This window comes from Stegodyphus dumicola, chromosome 7, assembly GCF_044657685.1.
Source record: "Stegodyphus dumicola isolate Sdum_Otavi_A_Nest chromosome 7, ASM4465768v1".
Lineage (NCBI taxonomy): Eukaryota > Metazoa > Arthropoda > Arachnida > Araneae > Eresidae > Stegodyphus > Stegodyphus dumicola.
In genome coordinates, this window is record NC_140774.1 from 28,333,621 (window position 1) to 28,357,027 (window position 23,407).

General features: G+C 38.1%; 1 protein-coding gene across 1 annotated transcript in view; it reads right to left on the bottom strand.

The window, feature by feature from the left end:
• Nucleotides 1-7,168: 7,168 nt before the first annotated feature.
• The window catches only part of LOC118202286 (uncharacterized), a 33,589-nt gene continuing 17,350 nt past the window's right edge, over nt 7,169-23,407 (bottom strand). Inside the window, exon 4 of the mRNA XM_035374442.2 lies at nt 7,169-7,447. Within this exon, the coding sequence (XP_035230333.1) occupies nt 7,325-7,447 (123 nt within the window). The 3' untranslated portion in view covers nt 7,169-7,324. The remainder of the gene's footprint in view (nt 7,448-23,407) is intronic.

Sequence of the window (23,407 nt, forward strand, 5' to 3'; positions counted from 1 at the left end):
CGGACACCCATAATTCGGAATGATCTATAATCCGGATCTCAAAACTAAAAACTTTCTGCGCATGCGCCGCGTTGACACATGCGCATAGGCGTTTACGCGTGCGCGTAAGACCTTTTACGACTGCGCATATGAGTGTGCGCAAGTGCAGAATACGTTTTCGCGTGCGCGTTTTATGTATAATGGACGTATAAGCTAAAATTATCTAATTATCTATTTCAGTTAATGTTGATGATTGCGTGGTTCCTTAATTTTCGAATTGGATCCGGCTTATTATTTTTTGCAGACTGTAAGAGCAATTTTATAAAAGTAAGCTTAAACTTTCGATTATATCAAATAGAATTTCCGATATATATTTGTTAATATGTAAAGGATCTAAAGCGAAAGTATGTTTTGAAATCCGAAATCTGTTTATCAATTTCACGCTGCTCGGCGGGGGGGATCGCCGCGGCGGGCGCGTAATGAATTGGAAGTTGATCTGTCAACACTATCCTTATCTTCAGCGCAGATGTTTTTATTTTATTTGGCTTATAATTCCTTACCAAATGTAGTATTTCATCTCGATATGCTCCGTCTTTGATATGATTTAAAACAAGTTCCTCGTCCTTATAATTCGCTTTCGATAGCGAAGAAAGTGACAGAGGTTATTGAAAACGAAAAAATTTCGATTGGCAAATTAATCGGTGTTCTAGACACAGCAATTATAGGACTTGAACAGCGGAATTTTGTAACTGAACAAGAAATTATGTCTGTTTAATAGAATTAAAGAGAAAGTATTATCACATGAAACGAAGCAAAACTTAAACAACTTACATTGAAAGAAATGTTTAATAAAGTAAACAAATAAATATTAAGCTTTTTCTTTTTGCAAATTTTGATACCCTTTAGATCATAATTGTTCTTTATTTCATAAATTACGGTTTCATATTTTTAATTTTAGAATTTCTGCATGCCATCTTACGAGATTTAAACTGATGATCTATAATCCGGAATCGCCGAAGTCCCGACGAGTCCGGATTAACGACTTTTGACTGTATTTGGTGTAAAAAATTAAATGGAAAAAAAAAAAAAACGCCGAAGAAAGAAACTGATACTAAATGTACTTTTTTATTTGAAATGTCTCCTTTATGTACTTAACTTCTGTAACCTATGACGACCATACAGTTAAAATTTCATGTAGCCTAATGGATAAATTGATATTTATTAGATTTCATTAAAATTGTTGGGATGTTTCATAACTAATGTAATTTTGTGGAACTCTGTATTATAAAGTCGGTGACTACAATCCAACATAATAAAGACTTATCAGTAAATACAGTCAACATACATAAGATATTAAAAAATTTTTCGAAATTATCTTGAAGCTGCAAATTCAGAAATATAATGACATGTAATGAATTTAATTCTAAAAGCAGATCACTGGAAACAAAAGTTCAATAGAAGGCCATGTGGAGACTTCTGAAAATATGCACAAATCACTGTTAGTTGAATTTTGACTGCAAGTCCGTTTGAAATAATATGCATATGGTCGGACCATAGATCCCGAACTTTATTTTGAAACAACTAGAGAAAATAGATGGATTAATTGATGGAAGCATCAACTGTTCTTCAGTTTAACTACATTTGACCTCACACCTGTAGGATAGCTTTCTAGACAACAGGGGATCTCAGTGGCATTGAAATTTTATATACAGTACAAAGTCTTTAATCGGGGCTTCGGCGATTCCGGATTAGGGGTTTTTCCGGATTATAGATCATCAATTTAAATCTGGTAAGATGGCATGCAGAAATTATACAATTAAAAATATGAAACCGTAATTTATGAAATAAAGAGCAATTATGATCTAAAGGATATCAAATTTTACAAAAAAAAAGCTTAATATTTATTTGTTTACTTTATTAAACATTTCTTTCAACGCGCGCATGGGTAAAGCATACATTACGCATGGTCGAAATTAGAAAATTGCAGCCAGAAAACTATTTGATGTGTATTCGTGATATTTATAATGACGAGGAAATTGATTTAAATCATATCAAAGACGGAATACAACGAGATGAAATACTACATTTAGTAAGGAATTATAAGCCGAATAAAATAAAAACATCTGCCCCGAAGATGAGGATAGTGCTGACAGATCAACATTCAGTTCATTGCGCGTCGCGACGTTCTCCCCTCCCCCGCAGAGCAGCGTGAAATTTATAAACAGATTTCAGAATGGTTAAAAAAACAAATCATTAAGCCAAGCTGTTCTGATTACTCATGTAATATCTTGCTAAGTAGAAAAAATGCGGTTCATTTAGATTATGTCTGGACTTAAACGACACTTAAAACCTGGTGAATTTCTTTCCGAATATTTAATTGCCATGCGTAAAATAGCCAGTCGCGGTTCTGTTGATGATTCATTAATTCTTAATTATGTAATCAATGGAATACCCGATCATTATTATTTCATCAAATTATTTTGTTTAGGTGTAAAACTATTTCTGAATTCAAAGAGAAATTAACAATGAGAAAATCCGCGTTCCAGATACGAAGAATAAGGGTTATTCAAGTACTAACACACAAAAAAAAGCACGCGCTATACCTAATAAAAGTAACCAACCAAGATGTTATAACTGTGGAAGTATAGGGCGCGTAATGTATGCGCATGCGTAAAGCATACAAAAAAAAAGTTTGTGGTTTTAAGGTCCGGATAATGGACGCCTGGATAACGGACTTAGTACTGTATATATATATATATGTTTATATATATATATATTGTTTGCAAAAGAGATCAGCTAAAAAGTGTTCTGTAAATTTTAACGACATTCCTTGACTTAGTTTTACGTGTTATAATAAAGAACTTTATTGAAAAATGAGCAAAAGAATACCAAAATTACAGCCATACGCGAACACACACACATACATGTGTGTACATGTGTTTGGCTGTAATGATGCAAGTCAGAAATAAATTATTTGTTGGCCCAAAGAGGCGGTAGCTCAGGAGGGCTATAAGTTTTGAAACAGCATTTGGTATTGTTTCATTATAAATGTTCGTTTCCCTTTTTAAATTATTGCCACCAAATCTTATCACACTGTATTGTATTTAAAGAAATTAAATAATGAAGAATCTGCATGAATGTATGTATGCTTCTCGCATTGTGAAAAAATGATGGTACCTAGAGCCGTCAAATTTTGAATAACGTAATACTCCACCCTAACATGGGCACCTGGGCGCCCGAGTTTCGAATCTGTTTTATTATCTATTTCACATTTTGTTTAACTTTAACGGATATTTGATTAACAAACTCAACGATTTCAAAGCGAGCAATGGCAACACTGTACTGGAAAGTACATTTTTATCTCCAGCGTGCGAGATTATCCGTCGGAAATTCTAAAGGTATGCTATTTTTAAATATTTTGCAACATTGCTGTTGAATTGAAATTTATGTGGTTTAAGTAAAGAACATGATACTTAATACATAAAGGTGACACACAAAACATAAACATAAAAAAAAAAAAAAAAAAAAAAAAACCACTTTGGGCATACTATAGCTGAAAGCTTTCAGATTTTATTAATTTTTATTGATTTATTTTAAACAATGTACGTGCATTTAAATTAAATTACAAATTTGAATTTTGAAATAAAATTGAATGTGAGCAATGATTGTATTTATTTAGTAATACGAGAAAAATCTGTTTGATGCCCTCTGTTATTGTAATCAGAAGGTCTGGTTCTAACTCTAATTTATTTTTGTATTTTATTTTAATTGTTGAGATGCAGTCAAAAGATGATCTATTTTTAGATTTTCAGCCAATGAGTTCATGACCCATTGAAACTCTGTTTTAATACTAAGAAGATTTGTAAAAAGGTTACAAAATTCTTTCTCCAAAATGTTTAAGTGTATAGACCTAAGACTTTAAATTTGTTCCACATTTACTTCATTTTTAGAAGCACACTAACACAATGATGGAAACATATTTATAAAGATTCCTTATCTTAAATTCTCCCACCTGATCTCGATTTTCTTTGGAAATGTAGTTACTTTCTCAATCATTGTTAAAATGTCACCTTTTCAATGAAAAAATAGATGATCATGTTTGCTTTTTCAAAAATATCACTTAAGTAGCATACTATGAAAAGTCACTTATCATCACTGAAAAAAACAGGCAAATTTACCTCGCCCTCACGTGATACACGATCATGCACTAAGCAAGCATTCGTGAGCCTACTTCTTTGGCATATCTCCAAGTACAGTGAAAAGTCTTTAATTCGGACTTGTCGGGACTTTGGCGATTCCGGATTATCGGTTTTTCCGGATTATAGATCATCAATTTAAATCTGGTAAGACGGCATGCAGAAATTATAAAATTAAAAATATGAAAGCGTAATTTATGAAATAAAGAGCAATTATGATCTAAAGGGTATCAAAATTTACAAAAAAAAAAAAAAAGCTTTATATTTATTTGTTTACTTTATTAAACATTTCTTTCAATGCGCGCATTCGTAAAGCATACATTATGCTTACATAGTCGAAATTGGAAAATTGCAACCAGAAAACTATTTGAAGTGTATTCGTGATATTTATAATGACGAGGAATTTTATTTAAATCGTATCAAAGACTGAATACATCGAGATGAAATACTACATTTAGTAAGGAATTATAAGCCGAATAAACATCTGCCCTGAAGATAAGGATAATGCTCACAGATCAACTTCTAGTTCATTGCCCGCCGCGATGTATGTCCCCCCCACCCCCGCAGAGCAGCGTGAAATTGATAAACAGATTTCGGAATGGTTAGAAAAAAAGGATATGCCTTTATCTATTTTTTTGCAGCAATTCCACTTTTTGTTTGATGGACATCGAAACATGCTTTCATTTTGTAGATCCTTTGGCAGCTCCAGAATCGGAAATTCTTTTTGACATAATCGAAAGTTCAAGCTTACTTTTATAAAATTGCTCTAACAGTCTGCAAAAAATAACAAGCCGAATCCAATTAGAAAACTAAGGAACAACGCAATCTGCAACATTAACTGAAATAGATAATTTTAGCTTAGCTTATACCGTCCGTTATACATTAGACGCGCATGCGTAAACGTATTATGCGCATGCGTAATCGCATTATGCGTTTACGAAGTGCAGAAGGTTTTTAGCTTTGATGTCCGGATTATAGATCATTCCGAATTATGGACGTCCGGATTAAAGACTTTTGACTGTATCACTTTGGAGACCACTGTTTTAAAACATGAAATTGGCGGGAGGTAATGTGCGGCCACATCAGCCTTTTTACTTTGTTTTCACAATATTCTTTATGTGTAATTTATTTACTTTTTTGTATATTGCTCTCGGATAGCATGTTTTTACTTGTTTAATTTGTCTCTATATTACTCATGATTTTATTTATCTATGCTGCATATAATTTTAGATTGTATAACTTAATTACTATTTTATATATTCCACTTGACCCACCAGGTGCTGAGCGGTAAACTCGCTGAACACTGGTAGTAATTCGGTCCGAGGTTTGAATTACGCGAACGGGCTGGTTGCATGGGCCTTTTCTTGGTTTTCCCCAAGGTTTCGTGGTTTTTGTTGTTGTTGTGTTCATATTATATAGAACAATGGTTGCCAAAGTCTACTTCAAAGAGAGGTTGGACTTTTATTTTCGACCCCAATGTTGAAAGAAGCTGCTCGAGTATATGTTAAAGTAGTAAAAAAGGCTGTTCAAGAATATGATTGAAACAAATCAAGAGGAAATGAAAAGAGAAATTACCTGCGTAATAGAAAACAAATTGGAGGCTACGGAAGACAGAATTGAAGCTGTTGAAAATATAGTGGGACACAATGAAGAAAGAGTTTCTTTTGTAAAAGAACAAATAGAAGAAAGAGTTTCATCTGTAAAAGAACAAATACAAGAGAGAGTTTCTGCCATAGAATAACAAATTGATGACAGGGTTACTGTCATAAAAGAAGTCCCCCCCCGGGTGTTGACTCAGGCGAACGCCTGGAAATTACTGGTTAGGATCTGTACCTAGGCAGTCTCAACCACGGGGGCATAATAACAGACTTCACAGAAGGCCTGATGGCTCTCGGGACAGAGTAAGGCTCAACAGGGACCGTACTGGTGCTGCCTTGTCTGCCCTTGTTATGCAGGGTCGCAACATTGTGGATTGATCCAGGGCGGGGCAGCATTTAATTCCGATAGGCGCCTATTAGGCCGCATTAGGACTGTCATAAAAGAAGTAACTCCCACCCCTCTCCCCTTCCACCAAACCACACGACAGGACTTTCGGTTCGCCGCATATTTAGAGTGCTCCTATGCCGCACGGACACTATGCATTTACAAACATCCATGTCTTCTCTGGAATTCGAATTCGGGCTTTTCAGTACCGCAGTAGGGTCCCCTAACCACTATATCGTATGGGTGACTTTTCGTGGTTTCTTCAAAGTGTATAAGACCCAGTTTCCCGTAGAAGGTTCTCTACGAAGGCATCCCTGCCCTTAGGCAGATAGCCCCCGAGTGCTTTGCCATAATTAAATAAACTATATACAGCTCGTGGATAATGCGATTTTATTTGTTTACTGTGTTTTTACCCTATTTTTAGTTTGTTCGTCGCCCTTAAATAATATTATTGTATTTGAACTTTGCTTTTATATTACTCTTAGATAGCAAGAGTTTACTTACTTATTTAATTTGTATATTATTCCTAATTTGTAAAAGAGTTAACTTTAATTAATTTTTTGTTTGTATACTTCTCTGCATCATTCTTACTCGTAGATAGCATGATTTTATTTATTTACCACGTTTGTAGGTAATAAAAAATTATCATCTTTTCTTAAATAGTATGTTATTTATTCACTCTGCTTATATATCACTCTTATCTAGCAAGATTTTTTGTTTATTTATTTTGTCTCTATATTACTCCTATTTTGTAGGTTACTCTAAAATGGTATGTTTTTTATTTATTTGCTTTGTTTGTTAATGAGTAGTAATGAAATTAATTTTTATTTATTTACATTAATCTGTGTCGGATTTATTTATTTGTCTGTTTGTGTACATTCCTTCTTTGTACATTCTCCTTAGATAGTGGGGTTTTATTTATTTGCTTTGTTTAAATAAGTTGTAAACAGAATGATTTTATTTATTCACTTTGATATTAGATATATAATTTATTTATTTATCTGTTTGTATATTTCTTCTTCTTTCTACATGGCTCTGAGATATCATGATTTTATTTATTTTGCTTTTTTCGTTTTGTAGACTTAGTATATAATTTTTAGATATTCTGAACAATATTTTATTTCAAAAACAAAAAGTCAATTTTAGACCAAAGAAATGGAAAAAAATCAGCGGGCATTTTCTACCAATTCCCTTTCTTCTGCAATTACGTAATCGGCATCAGTGTTCCAGCGAATCGAGGCTATGATTGAATGGAGGAGCCAAGAATGCGTAATCAGCCAGTAGCAAATCTGGAAAAGTAATGAGATGCACAGTCGCTAGACGAAAAATGATACTATGTCCAAACACATAACAACTAATATTTTATGAATTAATGTACAAATTGCATTATTTCATTGGAGGAGAAACAAGTTGAAGCTATTTTTTCATAAACTCAGTTATTTGAAATAGGTTTTTGTTGAAAGAGGGTTCCATATTTCATTGATTTCCCTCTAAAATGTTAATTATTCCTTCCACTTTTTACAAAAGTGTTTAGTTTCTAAAGAAGAGGAATTGATTTAGAATTATGGCCCAATTTTCTATGAACTATATTAGAGATCTTTCGCAGAATTCTACAAAATTTTGATATAGCTTCTACACAGTTATGTAGAGAGATTCTGTAGAGATATAAGTAAATATTTTATGGGGATCTGTGGACAGATTCTTTTAAAATTTGCACAGTTCTTAAAGATTTTACGTAGGGAATTTTATGTAAAATGTGTCGAATGAATTAATATAATTTTATTTAAAATATGAGATCCAGTTTATAGAAAATTATACCATCATTCTAAAAAAATTCTAAACAAGTGTCCTTGCTTCTTTTGGAATTAAATAAAATAAATTAAATTTCATTTTTAAATGGAATTTTTAGTATTGTGTAAATTTTGAAATCATGTATGGAGTGATGGAATGAAAATTTTCAGAACTGGCGCTATTTATTTATTATAAAATATTTCAATATCATACTAATTCTCAAAAAATACTGAATTAGAGATAAGTAGATTTTAAATTATAGCTAAGTTTCGTTAAAATTAAGGAATCATTTTTCTAATCAGTTCTACATATATAATGTTACGAAATGCACAGCCGCGGTAAGATAGCTTCCCCGAAAAGCGGTTTTAGGGCAGAAAAGGCAGGGCTGCCATATTTGCGTGAAATCACCCACTTGGCGAAAAAATTGGCGATATGACATAGACGGATGGAGAAGCTTCCGGAACGAATTCTTACCGGTTTGGCACAAAATGTTCTCGAACACAGGCAGGCCAAAAGCTATATAAATCCTGCTGTTACTCGGAGAGTCAGTCAGTGCCTAATCTAGCAAGTTGATGGTCAGTCTAGTGTGTCTCGTCAGAGTCTCTTAATCGATCACGAATGTCTCGTATTTTATCCACTTTTATCATCAGTCTACTGTCGAGTTGGTGCATCGTTGAGTGTATCGCGAGTTGTAGGGTGGAGTGTCTCGAGAGTACGTTAAGTTCTGAGAGCGACCGAACCGAGTCGGCAGCTGTACTCTGGTGCTTTGCCGTGAAGCTGTTTTCACCCTTATAGCCTGAGAGCGTGAAGCCTACGTTGCTGATTGTTTCAGCGCGTTTGTCGTAGTTTTTCGACGATTGTAAACGTGTTTTTGGAGCTTTCCTGAGTAATACCGGCTAATAAATTGTGTTTCCATTCTTCATCAAGGTGTTGTCGTTAATCACTTAAAATCCACATACAGAAACGCAACAAATAGTGTAGGCTTTGCCAGTAAATGCCATGGCAGAGGAAACGAAAACTTTGATGGACTTGTTAGTTTAGATAAAAGCCGGGCGAGAAGAGAAAGCAGAACAAGAAGAAGTAAAAGCTGCAAGAGAAATTCGAAAAGATGGACGTGAAACAAAATAAGATTAAAAGCGATATCGTGGGACTTAGAGAGGAAACTAGAGCAAAAATAGCAGCTGTGGAGAAAAGATTTGAAGAAAATTGAGAAAGTTCCGGAAAGTAGATGTTTCGAAAGAAAACTGGACTGAACCCAAGAACGAATTTGAAGATTTCAAGGTTCCCCCAATTCCTTCTCATACGGTTATCAAACCAAGTATCTACAATGAAAAATCATCATGGAGTGTACATAAGACCTAGTTTTCGATCGTGGCGGAAACTAACAAGTCGGACTCCCACATGAAGGATTCGCAGTTGACTGCATTACTCCGAGGAGATGCTGCAGACATCTTAGGAGTCCTCTCCGAAGACCAGAGTTTAAACTTCAATGCCCTCTCGAATGCGCTGTAACTGAGATTTGGTGAAAAGTGCGCAAAGGACTGTAATCGCCTGCAGTTGAAAATTCGGCAGCAAAAAATCACGGAAAGCTTTCAAGAACTGGTGACTGATATCGAGAGGTTGACGCATCAAGCATATCCAGAGTGTTAATCTGATGTCCGCGAAAATCTGGCTCTGATGCGTTTCGTCGATGCAGTCAAGGATGTGGAAATTCAGAATTCTCCGATTGGCGGATCTGAAAGACCTAAAATACGCCTTGGTCTACGCCATGAAGTTCGAGTCGGTTCAATAAGCGATTCGAAAAGATCGCATTCTATTAGAGCGGCTCAAATAGAAGATCCAAATTTTGACACCAAAAAACAGAGAAGAAATAAGAGATTCGGGAGGCGTTAAGAGGGCCAATCAAATGCTGGAACTGCAGGTTGGAAGGACATCTCCGCAGGAACTGTCTCGTGAATCAAGACTGGGAGACAGCTCCCGCAAAGGAAAATCAGAGAAACTAAAATGCGGCAATTACCCGAGGAGGATGTTGCGAGGCAGAGATACAGCTTCTCTGAAAGTTCAATGAGCGGCGGAGATAACTTACTGTTCGTCGAAGGGCACGTGAATAAGTATCCTTGTAAGATGATCATAGATACGGGAGCAAATGTAACCATCGTTAGAACAGATGTAGCTCGGGATTTGAACGAAACGTTGCGCTGGACTCCACCTTGTTGGACTTTACAAACAGTGACAGGTGATAAGATTCCGATTGAAGGTAAAATTGTCATCACCGTTACCTTCAGAAGTGAGACCTACCAGCAATTGGCTTTTCGTCGTTAACATCTCGGACGAATAAGTAGTCGGACTGGACTTTCTGCGGAAGTACGACTTTAAACTAGACTTAAAACATAATGAGATGCACTCTGCAAAAGAAGATATAATTGTGTTTGAAATGAAAAACAGCATTCCTTCAGCTCACCAAGTAACAACAAAAAAAAGACGTTACCATCCCTCCGATGACAGAATTATTAATAACCGGCTCCACAGAAAACAATAGCTTCAGATTTGGAATAATTGAATACCTGAAAATAAACCAAAAGATGTATTAGTCACCTCTTAACATTAGCAGACCTTTCGAGAGACTTCATTCATGTGAGATCGGCGAATGTTAGCCACATACCGAGAACCATCCAAAAGGGTGAAGTACTGGCAGCATCCGCTCCAGTTACTCCCGTTTACAAAGCCCCACCTGAAATTCCGACTGAGGCAATTGGGAAATTAATTTAAGAACTTCTGCAGAGTGCAAACTTAACCTACGAACAAAGACGTACGGCAGAGAAAACAATTAAATTTGAATATCTATTTTCTAGAACATCCAGCTATGTTGTTAGCCGCACAAAAAAAGGTTTTGTGCGGCTAACATCCTTGGATGTTGACAATCCAGCGACAACATCGCTGGACACAGCATCGAGTTGATACGAGGGATCACTCTCCGATCAAGCAACATCCCAGAAGTCTGCCATTCGCAAAACAGGAAGAGGTTGGAAATCTTCTGAAGGAGATGCAAGAAAATGACATCATCGAACCATCCACAAGTCGATGGGCATTACCTATAGTTCTCGTCCGGAAGAAAGGCGGTTCGATAAGATTTTCTGTCGGCAACGAGACACTAAATAATGTCACTTAGAAAGACAGTTACTCTCTTCCTAGAATTGACGATACTCTAGATACCCAATTAGGACAAAAGTGGTTTTCCACTCTGGATCTCAAGAGCGGATACTGGCAAGTGAAAATTCATCCCTATGATAGACAGAAAACTGCGTTCACTACCGGCCAAGGAATCTGGCAGTTTAAAGTTATGCCATTACGAATCCTGTTTGGTCTACCTAGATGATATTGTTGCGTGCGTACGGATTCGTTACTAAATGAATGCACAAGTCCGATGAAAAATGAACAAAAATTTATTATTATCACAACAAAAATGCTTAAATTTTCTCAAATTATCATGCAGTATTACAATATCTCACAGTAGTTATCTTTTAACTACTCAAATGTCCATTAGAACGTAATTCAAAACAGCTAAAGAACGCTAATCCGCGAATTCGCTACAATCAACAAGAGCAGTTTTCTAAACAACAATAAATTAAGCAGCAACTACTACAAACTGAGATGTTTTCCTCCTTTTATAAGATTTTAAAATCACGCGCTAGAATTTTCCAGCACTTTCTCGAAATCAAAAAGAGATATTTATTTATTTAACGCACGCGCTCTTGTATTTTTAATTTTTCCGGCTTAGCTTTCTTTTAATATTCGTCACGCGCTGCACTGAGCGAGAAATAAAACCATTTAATTTATAATTGAACTAACATTAGCTTTTTAAATACCAAATTCGTAACACTGCCCCCTTCCCAAGGACTGCACGTCCCGGGCAGTACAATCCCTGGACAGGAAGCTAAACTTACAACTGTGGCATAAACATTACATTACAATATCAAACAATATAAACAATAAATGCAATAACTAACTTAAACAAATCAAATACTAAATGCAAATCAAATACTAAATACAAATCAAATCAAATACACATTTATAAACAAAAAGGACCATGGTCTGATACTATTTACAATTATTTACATTACGTACTATGGCCATAGTAATGAGCTAACCTGTCGTAATGAACGACTTTAGGTTTAGAGTTCGAAGACTTACGAATCCGAACCACGACGTCATTCAGCCTTTTTAGGACTGTATACGGGCCATCCCAAGGTGACTGTAATTTCGGACAAAGTCCTTTCCGTCGAGTCGTATTCCACAACCACACGTTGTCTCCTTCGTGGAACTGATGTTCAGTAGCTCTTGTGTCGTAGCGGGTCTTCATCTTCTCCGTCGCCAAGTTGACTCGCTCTCGTGCAAAGTTGTGCATCACTTCAAACCGGGCCTGGAGATCTTGAATATATCCCTCAGACGATGAAGGAGCATCCGGAGGGCGGCCAAACAATAGATCACAAGGCAGACGAAGGTCACGACCGAAGAGCATCTGTGATGGAGAATAGCCGGTAGTCTCGTGGACAGCACTGCGGTAAGCCAGTAAAAAGAGTGGTAATTTCTTGTCCCAGTCCTGTTGGTTTCTGGAAACCACTAATGAGAGGTTATTAAGGATGGTTCGATTGAACCTCTCTACCATGCCGTCCGACTGGGGATGCAATGGCGTCGTTTGAGTTTTGTCAATGCCGAGTAGTTTGCATAGTTCTTTGATTACTGCCGAGGCAAAATTCCTTCCCTGATCGGAATGTAACTGAAGAGGCACTCCGAACCTGGAAATCCAGTGCTGTATCATTACCTCAGTTACTGTGACAGCCTCTTGATCAGGAATAGGATAAGCTTCAGGCCACTTGGTGAAGTAATCAACGACAACGAGTATGTATTTGTTGCCATCAGCAGTTCGTGGCAGAGGTCCCAGGATGTCAAAGGCGATACGTTCAAAAGGCGCCCCTACGTTGTAACGTTGCAGCTTGCCTCGGCTGCGTCTCTTTGGTCCTTTCCGACCTAAACAGGCATCGCAAGATCGGCACCACTTTTGCACGTCATCCTTTGCATTATTCCAGTAAAAGCGCTCACGAACTCTCTGTAAGGTCTTCATTATTCCAAAGTGACCTCCCGTAGGGCTGTTATGTAGTTCTTTAAGGACATCAGGAATGCGGGATCTTGGAAGTATCAGCTGCCATCGGAACGTCTTCCCATCATCCGATTCGAATTTCCGGTATAAGACGCCGTTTCGAATGTGAAGTGAATCCCAGAGTGCCCAATATTGTTTGGTTGTAGGACTACAGATAGAAATGTCCTGCCAGGTAGGTTTTCTGTTTGATGACTCCATTAAATCAATTATGGGTTTAATGTCGCGGTCTTCCAGCTGGTCTTTCCTGACTTCATCATCACTCCACGGTTCTCGATCAGCCGATGTTGATGTTGTAATTTGTCTTGCGACCGGAGTCAGCAGCTCGTATTTCGCTTCCACCCTGGAACAATATCGGCAGCTTTCTTGGCAAGGTCTTCTAGACAGGGCGTCGGCGTTTCCGTGTGATGATCCCTTACGATGACGGATAGTGATGTCATATTCTTGGAGTCTCTGTATCCACCTGGCTATTTGACCCTCAGGATTCTTGAAATTTAAAAGCCAGGTCAATGATACATGATCGGTGCGGAGCAGGAATTTTCTGCCGTATAGATAGAGATGGAACTCTTCTACAGCTTTGACTATGGCGAGCAACTCTTTCCTGGTGACACAAAAATTCCTCTCCGGTTTAGACAGGCACTTGCTCCAGTATGCCACTACACGTTCTTGGCCGTCTATTTCTTGGGGACAAAACAGCACCAACACTTTCATTACTCGCGTCGGTGTCGAGAATAAATGGTCGGTCAAGCTGAGGATACGTCAGGATTGGAGCAGATGTTAAAGCCTCCTTTAAGTTGTTAAATGCATCGTCGCATTCTTTTGTCCACAAGAACTTTTGGTTGCTCTCTGTCAGCTTGTGTAGGGGTCTTGCGATGGAAGTAGTCCTTCACGAATTTCCTGTAGTAGGTGCAAAGCCCTAGGAAGCTTCTCAGCTGATGGACATTTTCGGGACGTTTCCAGGATTTAACGGCTGATACCTTTTCAGGATCCGTGCGCACACCTTCTGCAGAGATGACATGTCCCAGGTAAGTCACTTCCTTTCGGAACAATTTGCATTTAGCGGGACTCAGCTTCAGATTGGCTTCTTTCAGTTTCTGAAGCACCTTCCTAAGATTTTCTAAATGTTCTTCAAAACTCTTTCCGACGATGATGATGTCGTCCAGGTATATGAGGCAGGCTTCGTAGGAAAGGCCTTTCAAAACAGTTTCCATAAGACGTTCGAATGTTGCCGCCGCATTACACAGTCCAAATGGCATCACCTTGAATTGCCAAAGCCCTTGTCCCGTAGTAAATGCCGTCTTTTCTCGGTCTTCAGGCTGTATTTCTACCTGCCAATACCCACTCTTTAAATCAAGTGTTGAGAACCACTTGCTGCCAGAAAGAGTGTCTAGAATGTCGTCAATTCTAGGAAGAGGGTAACTGTCTTTCTTCGTAACCTCATTCAACCGGCGATAGTCGACACAAAATCTTGTTGAGCCGTCTTTCTTTCTGACTAGGACGATGGGAGATGCCCATGGACTTACTGAAGGCTCGATGACATCGCTTTCTTCCATATCTTTTAACAGTGTTCGCACCTCTTCCTGTTTAGTAAACGGTAGACGTCTTGGATGTTGCTTGATCGGGGGATGATCGCCGGTATCTATTCTATGTTGTGTCAAACTAGTTCGACCCACGTCAGAAGACGAGCGGGAGAAAACAACTTGAAGATCTTTAATGACGCGATCGGCAGCATTCCTCTCTTTATCGTTTAATTGCGCATTCTGCAATAACTCCGATGTAATTCTCTCTGAGGACACGGATTCTTGGATGTTACTCTTTCTTTCAACGGTGGTTACTGAAGTACATGCTGCAACCACTTCACCTTTCTTAATAATTCTCCCCTTCTCAGTTACATTGGCGACTCTCACCGGGATAACCGTTCTGGATAGGTCGACGAGTGTTGAGGCTACTAGTACTCCTTCTCCTTTTGGGCTATTACAGTTATTGGGATATTCTATGATGCCGTAGCGGAAATTTCTGTTTTCGGCTATGGATCCAGGAAGTAAAATTTCTGTTCTTGCCGGTATTGTGATATTGTCTTGTGCTATGATTTTATGGACAGATTTAACTTCATCATTGACTCCAAATAACGCTATGTCCTCAGATGTAGAATGCAATTCGTTATTTTTAAAGTCCAAGGAAAAATTGTATTTCCTTAGAAAGTCCAATCCGAGTATGCAAGAATCAGTGATCTCTGCTACATATGCCGTGTGATGGTAAGCGGCACTTCCAAACGTGATGTTAGCATTTACTTTTCCATCGATGTTGATCTTCTCACCGGACACAGTCTGTAGGGTAACGCAGGGCGGCGTCCAGATAAGTTTGCTTCCCAGTTGTTGAGCCAAATCTTTTCGGATGATGGTAACGTTGGCTCCTGTATATATCGTCATATTGCAGGGAACTCCATTAATATGTCCTATTATGAAAAGTCCATTACTGCCGCCTCTCACTGCAGAAATCTGAAGCGCTTTAAACTGGGGCTTTTCATGATCTAGCAACCTCCGCCCCGCGAGATGGCCACTAATTAGTTTCCCTGCTGTTTGTTAGGAGCGGTCTTAGCATCCGTGCCCTGGGGTGTTCTGCAGTTTCGTCGGATGTGTCCTTCAGCACCGCAGTTCCAGCACTTTACGGTCGGTTTCTTGTCACCAATATTCTGTCTCAAGGCGTTCAGTTGTCTAGTTAAATCGTCTAGACGAGCAGTGACTTGATCGCCTGGCTCCTGGACTTGAGCAGCTCTGACTGGATGGCGGTCTCGACGGGTGGCTTGCTGGGCTGCCTCAAATTTCATGGCATACACTAAAGCGCTTTTCAGATCTTTAACATCCGCCATTCGCAGTGCTTTCTGTATTTCAGGGTCCCGGATGCCATCGATGAAATATTGCAGGGACAGGATTTCCCTTGTTTCTGTCGGGCACTCCGAAAAGGCGTGATGTGACAGCCTTTCAACATCCGTGGCGAGCTCCTGAAGCGTTTCGGTGAGCTTCTGTTGACGAGATTTTAATTGGAGCCTGCTGTAGTCTTTTAAACATTTCTCGCCGAAGCGCAGCTCCAAAGCGCCGGATAGAGCTTCGAAATCTAGCCTTTGATTTTCGGGAAGCGTCTGCAGGATATCCGCTGCGTCTGCTCTCAGAGAAGCGGCGAGATGACAGGCCTTAGCTTGGGAATCCCATCCATTCGCATCCGCAACGATAGAAAATTGTGTCCTATACACCTGCCAGGAGGTCTTCCCATCATATGTAGATAGTTTCAGAACGGAACGAGCAGGCATCGATAAAAATTTGAAACTTTCAGAATTGTTTCCTACCGTCGCTATGCACTTCTTTAGGCTGTCAACTTCTTTGGCGACGGCAGCAGAAACCCTATCATCAATTTGTTGTTCGACGGCAGAAACTCTCTCTTCTATATGTTCTTTTACAGAAGAAATTCTTTCTTCTACTTGTTCTTTTACCGAAGAAACTCTTTCTTCTATTTGTCCAACTTTAGTTTCAACCGCGTCTATTCTGCCTTCCATAGCCTCAAATTTATTTTCTATTACGCAGGTAATTTCTCTTTTCATTTCGTCCTGACCTGCTTTCATCTCATTTTTAAGAGATTTCATCTCTTCCTTAACGGATTCCTGGCCCAATTTCATTTCTTCCTTAACGGAGTTGACGGCCCCTTCCATCTTTCCTTGGCTTGATTTCATCTCTTCTTTCATTTCTTCTTTAAACGAGGCAAAGGCTGTTATCAATTGCCTTAACTGCTCTTCCATCGCTCTTGTTATTGGCATTCAAATCCCACTTCTGACACCAAAAATTGTTGCGTTCGTTACTAAATGAATGCACAAGTCCGATGAAAAATGAACAAAAATTTATTATTATCACAACAAAAATGCTTAAATTTTCTCAAATTATCATGCAGTATTACAATATCTCACAGTAGTTATCTTTTAACTACTCAAATGTCCATTAGAACGTAATTCAAAACAGCTAAAGAACGCTAATCCGCGAATTCGCTACAATCAACAAGAGCAGTTTTCTAAACAACAATAAATTAAGCAGCAACTACTACAAACTGAGATGTTTTCCTCCTTTTATAAGATTTTAAAATCACGCGCTAGAATTTTCCAGCACTTTCTCGGAATCAAAAAGAGATATTTATTTATTTAACGCACGCGCTCTTGTATTTTTAATTTTTCCGGCTTAGCTTTCTTTTAATATTCGTCACGCGCTGCACTGCGCGAGAAATAAAACCATTTAATTTATAATTGAACTAACATTAGCTTTTTAAATACCAAATTCGTAACAATATTATTATAGCGGGCCGTAGTTTCGAGGAACATCTAGAAAATATCAGGAAGGTGTTGCAGAAATTAAGAGATGCCAACTTCAAGCTGAATCCTTCAAAATGCAAGTTGTTCGTTGTAAAGTCACCTATGTGGGTCTTCTCCGCAGAAGATGTCCGCAAAGAGCCAGAGAAGGTGTCGGCAGTTAAGGACTGGGAACGCCTTCTGAATATTCATCAACTACGGAGCTTCCTGGGACTCTGTACCTATTACAGAAGATTCGTGCAGGGGTTCTGCAACATCGCAAAGCCTCTGCATAAATTAACAGTAAATAAAAATTCGTGTGGACTGAGGAGTGCAAAAAGTCCTTTAATCAGTTGAAGGCGGCATTGCCCGTGCTCGCATATCTATGCCCGTGCTCGCATATCCCCAGACTGACAAACAATTTATATTAAACAAAGATGCGAGCAATAAAGTATGGAAGCTGTCCTTTCTGAAATTATTAATGTCAAGAGCGAATAATAGCTTATTGGAGTAAGTGCTTGGCCAAACCGGAAAGGAAGTATTGCGTCAACCGTAAAGAATTGATCGCTATCGTAAAAGCCATAGAAAATTTCCATCATTATCTCTATAGCAAAACGTTTTTACTGCGGACCGATCATGCTTCGCTAATCTAGCTACTGAATTACAAAACTTCTGAAGGACAAATAGTCAATTGGATTCAAAGACTCCAGAAATATGACTAAGCTCCTCCCAGGAAAATGCGGATGCTTTATCCAGGAAGCCTTGTCTTGCTCACTGCATGCATTGTTCAAGAGCCGCGGCTAAGTACCAGTTGGCGAAACCTATCATGCGGCAAATAACATCTTCAACATAGCCGATCCAAATCCGTGGAGTGATGAAAAAGTTAGAGAAGGTCAATTGGCGGATCCTGACACTAAGCCAATAATAGAGCTGAAGGAGTCATCCAGTACAAAAACAAAGTGGCAGGACATTTCCATCTTCAGTCCTACAACTAAAAGGAAGTGGGTTCTCTAGGACTCGCTCCACTTCCGAAATGGAGTGTTATATCGGCTATGGGAAAGTGACGATGGAACTAATAAGAGATGGCAGCTGCTGCTTCCTCAAAACCGAATACCTGATGTTCTGAAGGAAATACAGAGCAGCCCAACAGGAGAGCACTTCGGCTATATGAAGACACTAAATAAGATTCGAGAGCGCTTCTTCTGGAGTTCGGCGAAAATCAATGTGGAGAAGTGATGCCGGTCTTGTGATGGCATGGATCTTGTGATGGATTGTAATCTTGGGTAGCCAAGAAAGGATCGAAGGGACGTAGAAGGGCTGCTGTGATACAATGTTAGGAGCACCTTTCGACCGAATTACCCTTAACATACTTGGACCTTTTCCACGACCACGGATGGCAACAAATACAGCCTCGTTGTCGTGGATTATTTTACGAAGTGGCCTGAAGCATACTCAATTCTAGACCAAAAGTCTGTCACGGCAGCTGAAGTTCCGTTACATAACTGGGTTTCCAGTTTGGGAACCCAGATTCATTCCAACCAAGGCAGGAACTTTACTTCGGCTATGTTCAAGGGATTCTGAGGCTTATTAGAAATCAAGAAGACGCAGATGATCACGTTACATCCGCAGTCTGGATGGCATGGTGCAGAGGTTTAATCTTACAATTCTGAACCACCTCTCGCTCATGGTATCCAAGAACCAAGAAGACTGGGATCGCAAGCTGCCCCTACTTCTGCTTGTTTATCGTACCGGTGCTCCCTAACCCTGCTAGTACGCGAAGAGTCAGTCAGTGCCCAGTTTAGTGAGTTGATCGTCAGTCGAGTGTGTCTTGTCAGAGTCTCCTTGTCTATCGAGTGCCTCGTAGTCTATCGAATTTTATCGTCAGTCTACTGTCGAGTTGATGCATCGTTAACGCTATCTTCGTGTGCATCGCGAGTTGCAGCGTGGAGAGTCTCGAGAGTACGTTGAGTTCCGAGAACGACCGAACCGAGTCGGCAGCTGTACTCTGCTGCTTTGTCGTGAAGCTGCGTTATAGCCTGATAGACTGAAGCCCGTGTTGCTGATTGCTTTAACGTGTTTGTCGTAGTTTTTCAACGACTGTAAACGTGTTTTTGGAGCTGCCCTGAGTAATACCGACTAATAAATTGTGTTTCCATTCTTCATCAAGTGTTGTCGTTAATAAACCTGTACAGAACGCAAAAATAATAATTAAGAGAACACAATTTGAAGGTCTTTTTTCAGTAACTCAACTATTAGAAATCACTTTCCGTTGAAGAAGGAATCCATATTTCATTGATTTTTCTATAGTGGTAACTATGCCTTCCTAGAGAGGTAATTTTGAAATTAAATTTAAAATTATTAAATTAATTTTAAATAATTAAAAAATTTTCTGATTCCGAAAATAAAATTTTATAATTAACAGCGCAAATTTTATCTTTAATTAATTTTATGATTTAATTTAATTTTATACCTTAACAAAATTTACTTTTTCTATTTTATAAGCAGTATTATCCAAAAAAAGGCACAAAATGTTGCATAAATTTAGAAACTAAAAACGCTAAGGCAAAAAAAATGATGGAACAGTTATGAACAAAAAATTTGTATAAGAAAATTTTGAGTTTCTGATGTACTATTTTATATTCCATATAGTACATCAGAAACTCAAAATTTTCTTTTATTACAATTTAAAATCTTGTTGATTTCTAGAGAATGCTATTCTGTAACGGCCATTATAAAATTTCAGTATGATTTTGCAAAGCAACAATTCTAGAGAATTTTATAGAGAACTATAGAGGACTACATAAAATTCCACAAGAAATTTCATAGAGCTCTGTCTGTCTCTAAAAATTGTTTCGTAAGGCATGAGGGACTTAAAATACTGGGGATCCGAAAGTCCTGTCGAGTGGTTTTGGGAAGTGTACAAAGTGGGGAGACAGCCGGAACATTTCCTCCCTGGAATTGCTCTCCATAAAAATTGGGGCAGAACTGCGTAATTAATTGGGTGGGATCTTACCTGTACCGCCAAAGGTGAAATTCTGTTGTCTCCCATCCTTATACTTGTACCTGTTCATGCTGGCAAAAAGTGATACAGTTCTACAAGTATCCCTCTTTAGTACTGTTCTAATCCTAATTTATGTGAACGACACACCTCACTCTCCCATGTTAGGCCCTAGAAGGATGGTCTCGAGTATCTCCCACCCCTCTTCCCCTACCCCAAGCCACTCGAGAGGACTCCGCCGTTTATTTTGAGTGACACAATCCGCACATACAATATATATTTACAAACATTCATGCCTTCTCCAGGATTCGAACCCAGGCACTTCGGTACGACACTCAGTGTCATTAGTCATTGCCGTGTCCTCCTACGTAATGTTTATGAATTATAATCGCATCAGTGGGTGCACTGTATAGTATAAAAATCGTTTTCACTTAAAGTTGTTCAATTACTATCTTCATTACTGTCATTACTGTCTTCTTAATTACTGTCTTAGTCTACTGGTACAGTATTTAAGAAATGTACAGGAACAATGAATAATATAACCCGTATTTAATCAAGCATCTTTATGATATATTGTACGCATAGATTTTATTTCTACTTCCCTCAATCTCGCCCGTTCTTACTGTTATCTCTACTACACCTTAAGCTCAAATCATCCATAAGTAATTAAGTAGGCCATAAATAATAAGTAATTCATTTATATGATTAACATGCAGTTGAATTGGCGAAATGGCAGATCAAATGTTAGTTCATGCTTGCTTCGCTATGACAGTCCGGTTCTTGTATTAGTCTGGCATAAAGTTCAACAGTTAGAAGTAAATGGTTCGGCGTGCCTTTCGCAGGTAATTTGCGAAGACTTATCTTTGTTAGTAAGACGAAAAAAACCATGAATCCATTTTAACATTTAAGGAAGCTCGTTCTCTGATCGCATTGACGAAGAGGAGAATTAGGCTATTATTTTTTAAATTTTTAGAACCTGGTGCTAAAAAGCTAGAAACAAAAATAAGCCAGGAAACACGGTACATTTACTTAGGTATCTCTAAATTACTCAATTTAATTTGTCTAGAAGGTCTTTCGAACCATGGAAACAATTCTGATAATTATTCGATAATGATAGTGGATTTGAAATCCGCATAGATGGCGGATTTCTTGCGGCGGTTTGTTTCTCTGATCCCTGATTCTAGGCTATAGATCTAGCTGGAATATGCCATAAAACTAAAATTTTTGTTGGCACTTTATCCCACTCCTCTTCGGTCGTTTTCCAAAGTACTTTTAGTAGTCTTAAATGCCGTTTTTCTAAGGTTTGTTTTAACAAACCGAAAGCGCGAAAGTCTATAGGAGAACCATTATGTGATTCACCAGATGTTTATTTCATTACATGGGATACATTTTATTACTATTTATGAATCTTTCTTTGCTAATAAGCAACAGTCGGCTTTGACGTATGACAAGAGGCTCTATGAAACTCAATTTTATTGATGTCCTTTCTGTACAAGGCTGGAATTTCTTCGTCAAAAATTGATTCTAAAATATTTTGCTGATAATATGGTGAATTAAATTTGTCTTCCTTGCCTTTTATGAGTCTGAATTTACCACTGTAGCAAAATCCCACAACTATCAACCGCTGGAAACTTTTCTGTGCATCGACGGTCGTGCGGTCACTTCCGTCAGTCGAGGAATTAAAATCTGATCTTTTTTTATGGCAATCACTTAAATATACCCATGTTTTATAAAGTGTTACCCCAAATTTCCATTTATCAGCAGTTATGTGTTTTTCACATAGTTTTCTACAATTTGTTTTCTTTCCGCAATATGTTTTGGCAAAAGCATTTAAAGCGTGAGATTTAGGTTTACACATATTTTCTAACTTCAGATCTTTACGAATCATTTTACGTACAATGCCAGAAGACATTCTCACTTCCGATATAGTAGATCTTTGAGTCGGAGGACTTTCATTCAGGACCATTTTCTTGATATTTACTCGTGTTCGAAAAATGTTAGAATGCGGGTTTGAGGCCATTTTTTTTTTTTTTTTTTTCCATTTTTACTTCGAACTAGGCACTTTCTGCCTTCCAAACGGAATATCTTAAAAATATATTTTATTGAAATGCAATGACCTCGATTTTTACAACACTTTACAATTTGTTTCCTCGAAAAGTGCATTTATCTAACTTTCAAGTTGTCTATCAGTTTTATGAACCATTTTGGCCGCCCATACGTACAGTATAGTTAGTGAAATAAATACTATCATGGGTGACCCCTGACCTCAAGTTTTTCAAGAAAAGTCTAATAGTACAATGTTATTCTGGCAGATGCCATCCACTAACAGCCCAGCCTTGCCACGGGTAAGGCCATTGGTCCAAACGGCAATTATTGAAATTCTAAGTAAAACAAAAAATTACACTGGCAAGCACTCATGTAAAATACACAGACAGTTGAGTTACATATACAATTAAGCTGCACAGATAGTCGTTAACGTACTCGCATATTGACACACAGTTAGTGATTTTAAAGTAGTAAGGATTTCAGAGTAGATAATGCTATTATAGCTTGCAAAGGCATACTAGGAATATTTTAATATGCGCATGTGCGCCTATGTTACTTTAAATAATTAGAGCACAACTGTACTAACATACTCTTCTGAATATTACATAAACAAAAATAATGCGCTGGTTACAAATAAAACTGAACAACATACATAAACACTAAGCCTTAATTATATACAATGTACGCATGCTACCACAGTTCTGAATGTACTGGCTACCAGTTCCAGTGGATTATCTAGTTTATTGTAATGTTAATATTGCTATGTATACATATTGCAATGCATGTAGCTTTTAAAGAAATAATGCTGTGATAGTTACCTGTAGTTTATCCATCATTTTAATTGCGTCCTTCGGAAAATAAATTATTCGCATAATTTTTCCCTCTCGTTTTTCGAACGATAAAATTAGTAAAACAAAAGTGGGGGGATACGT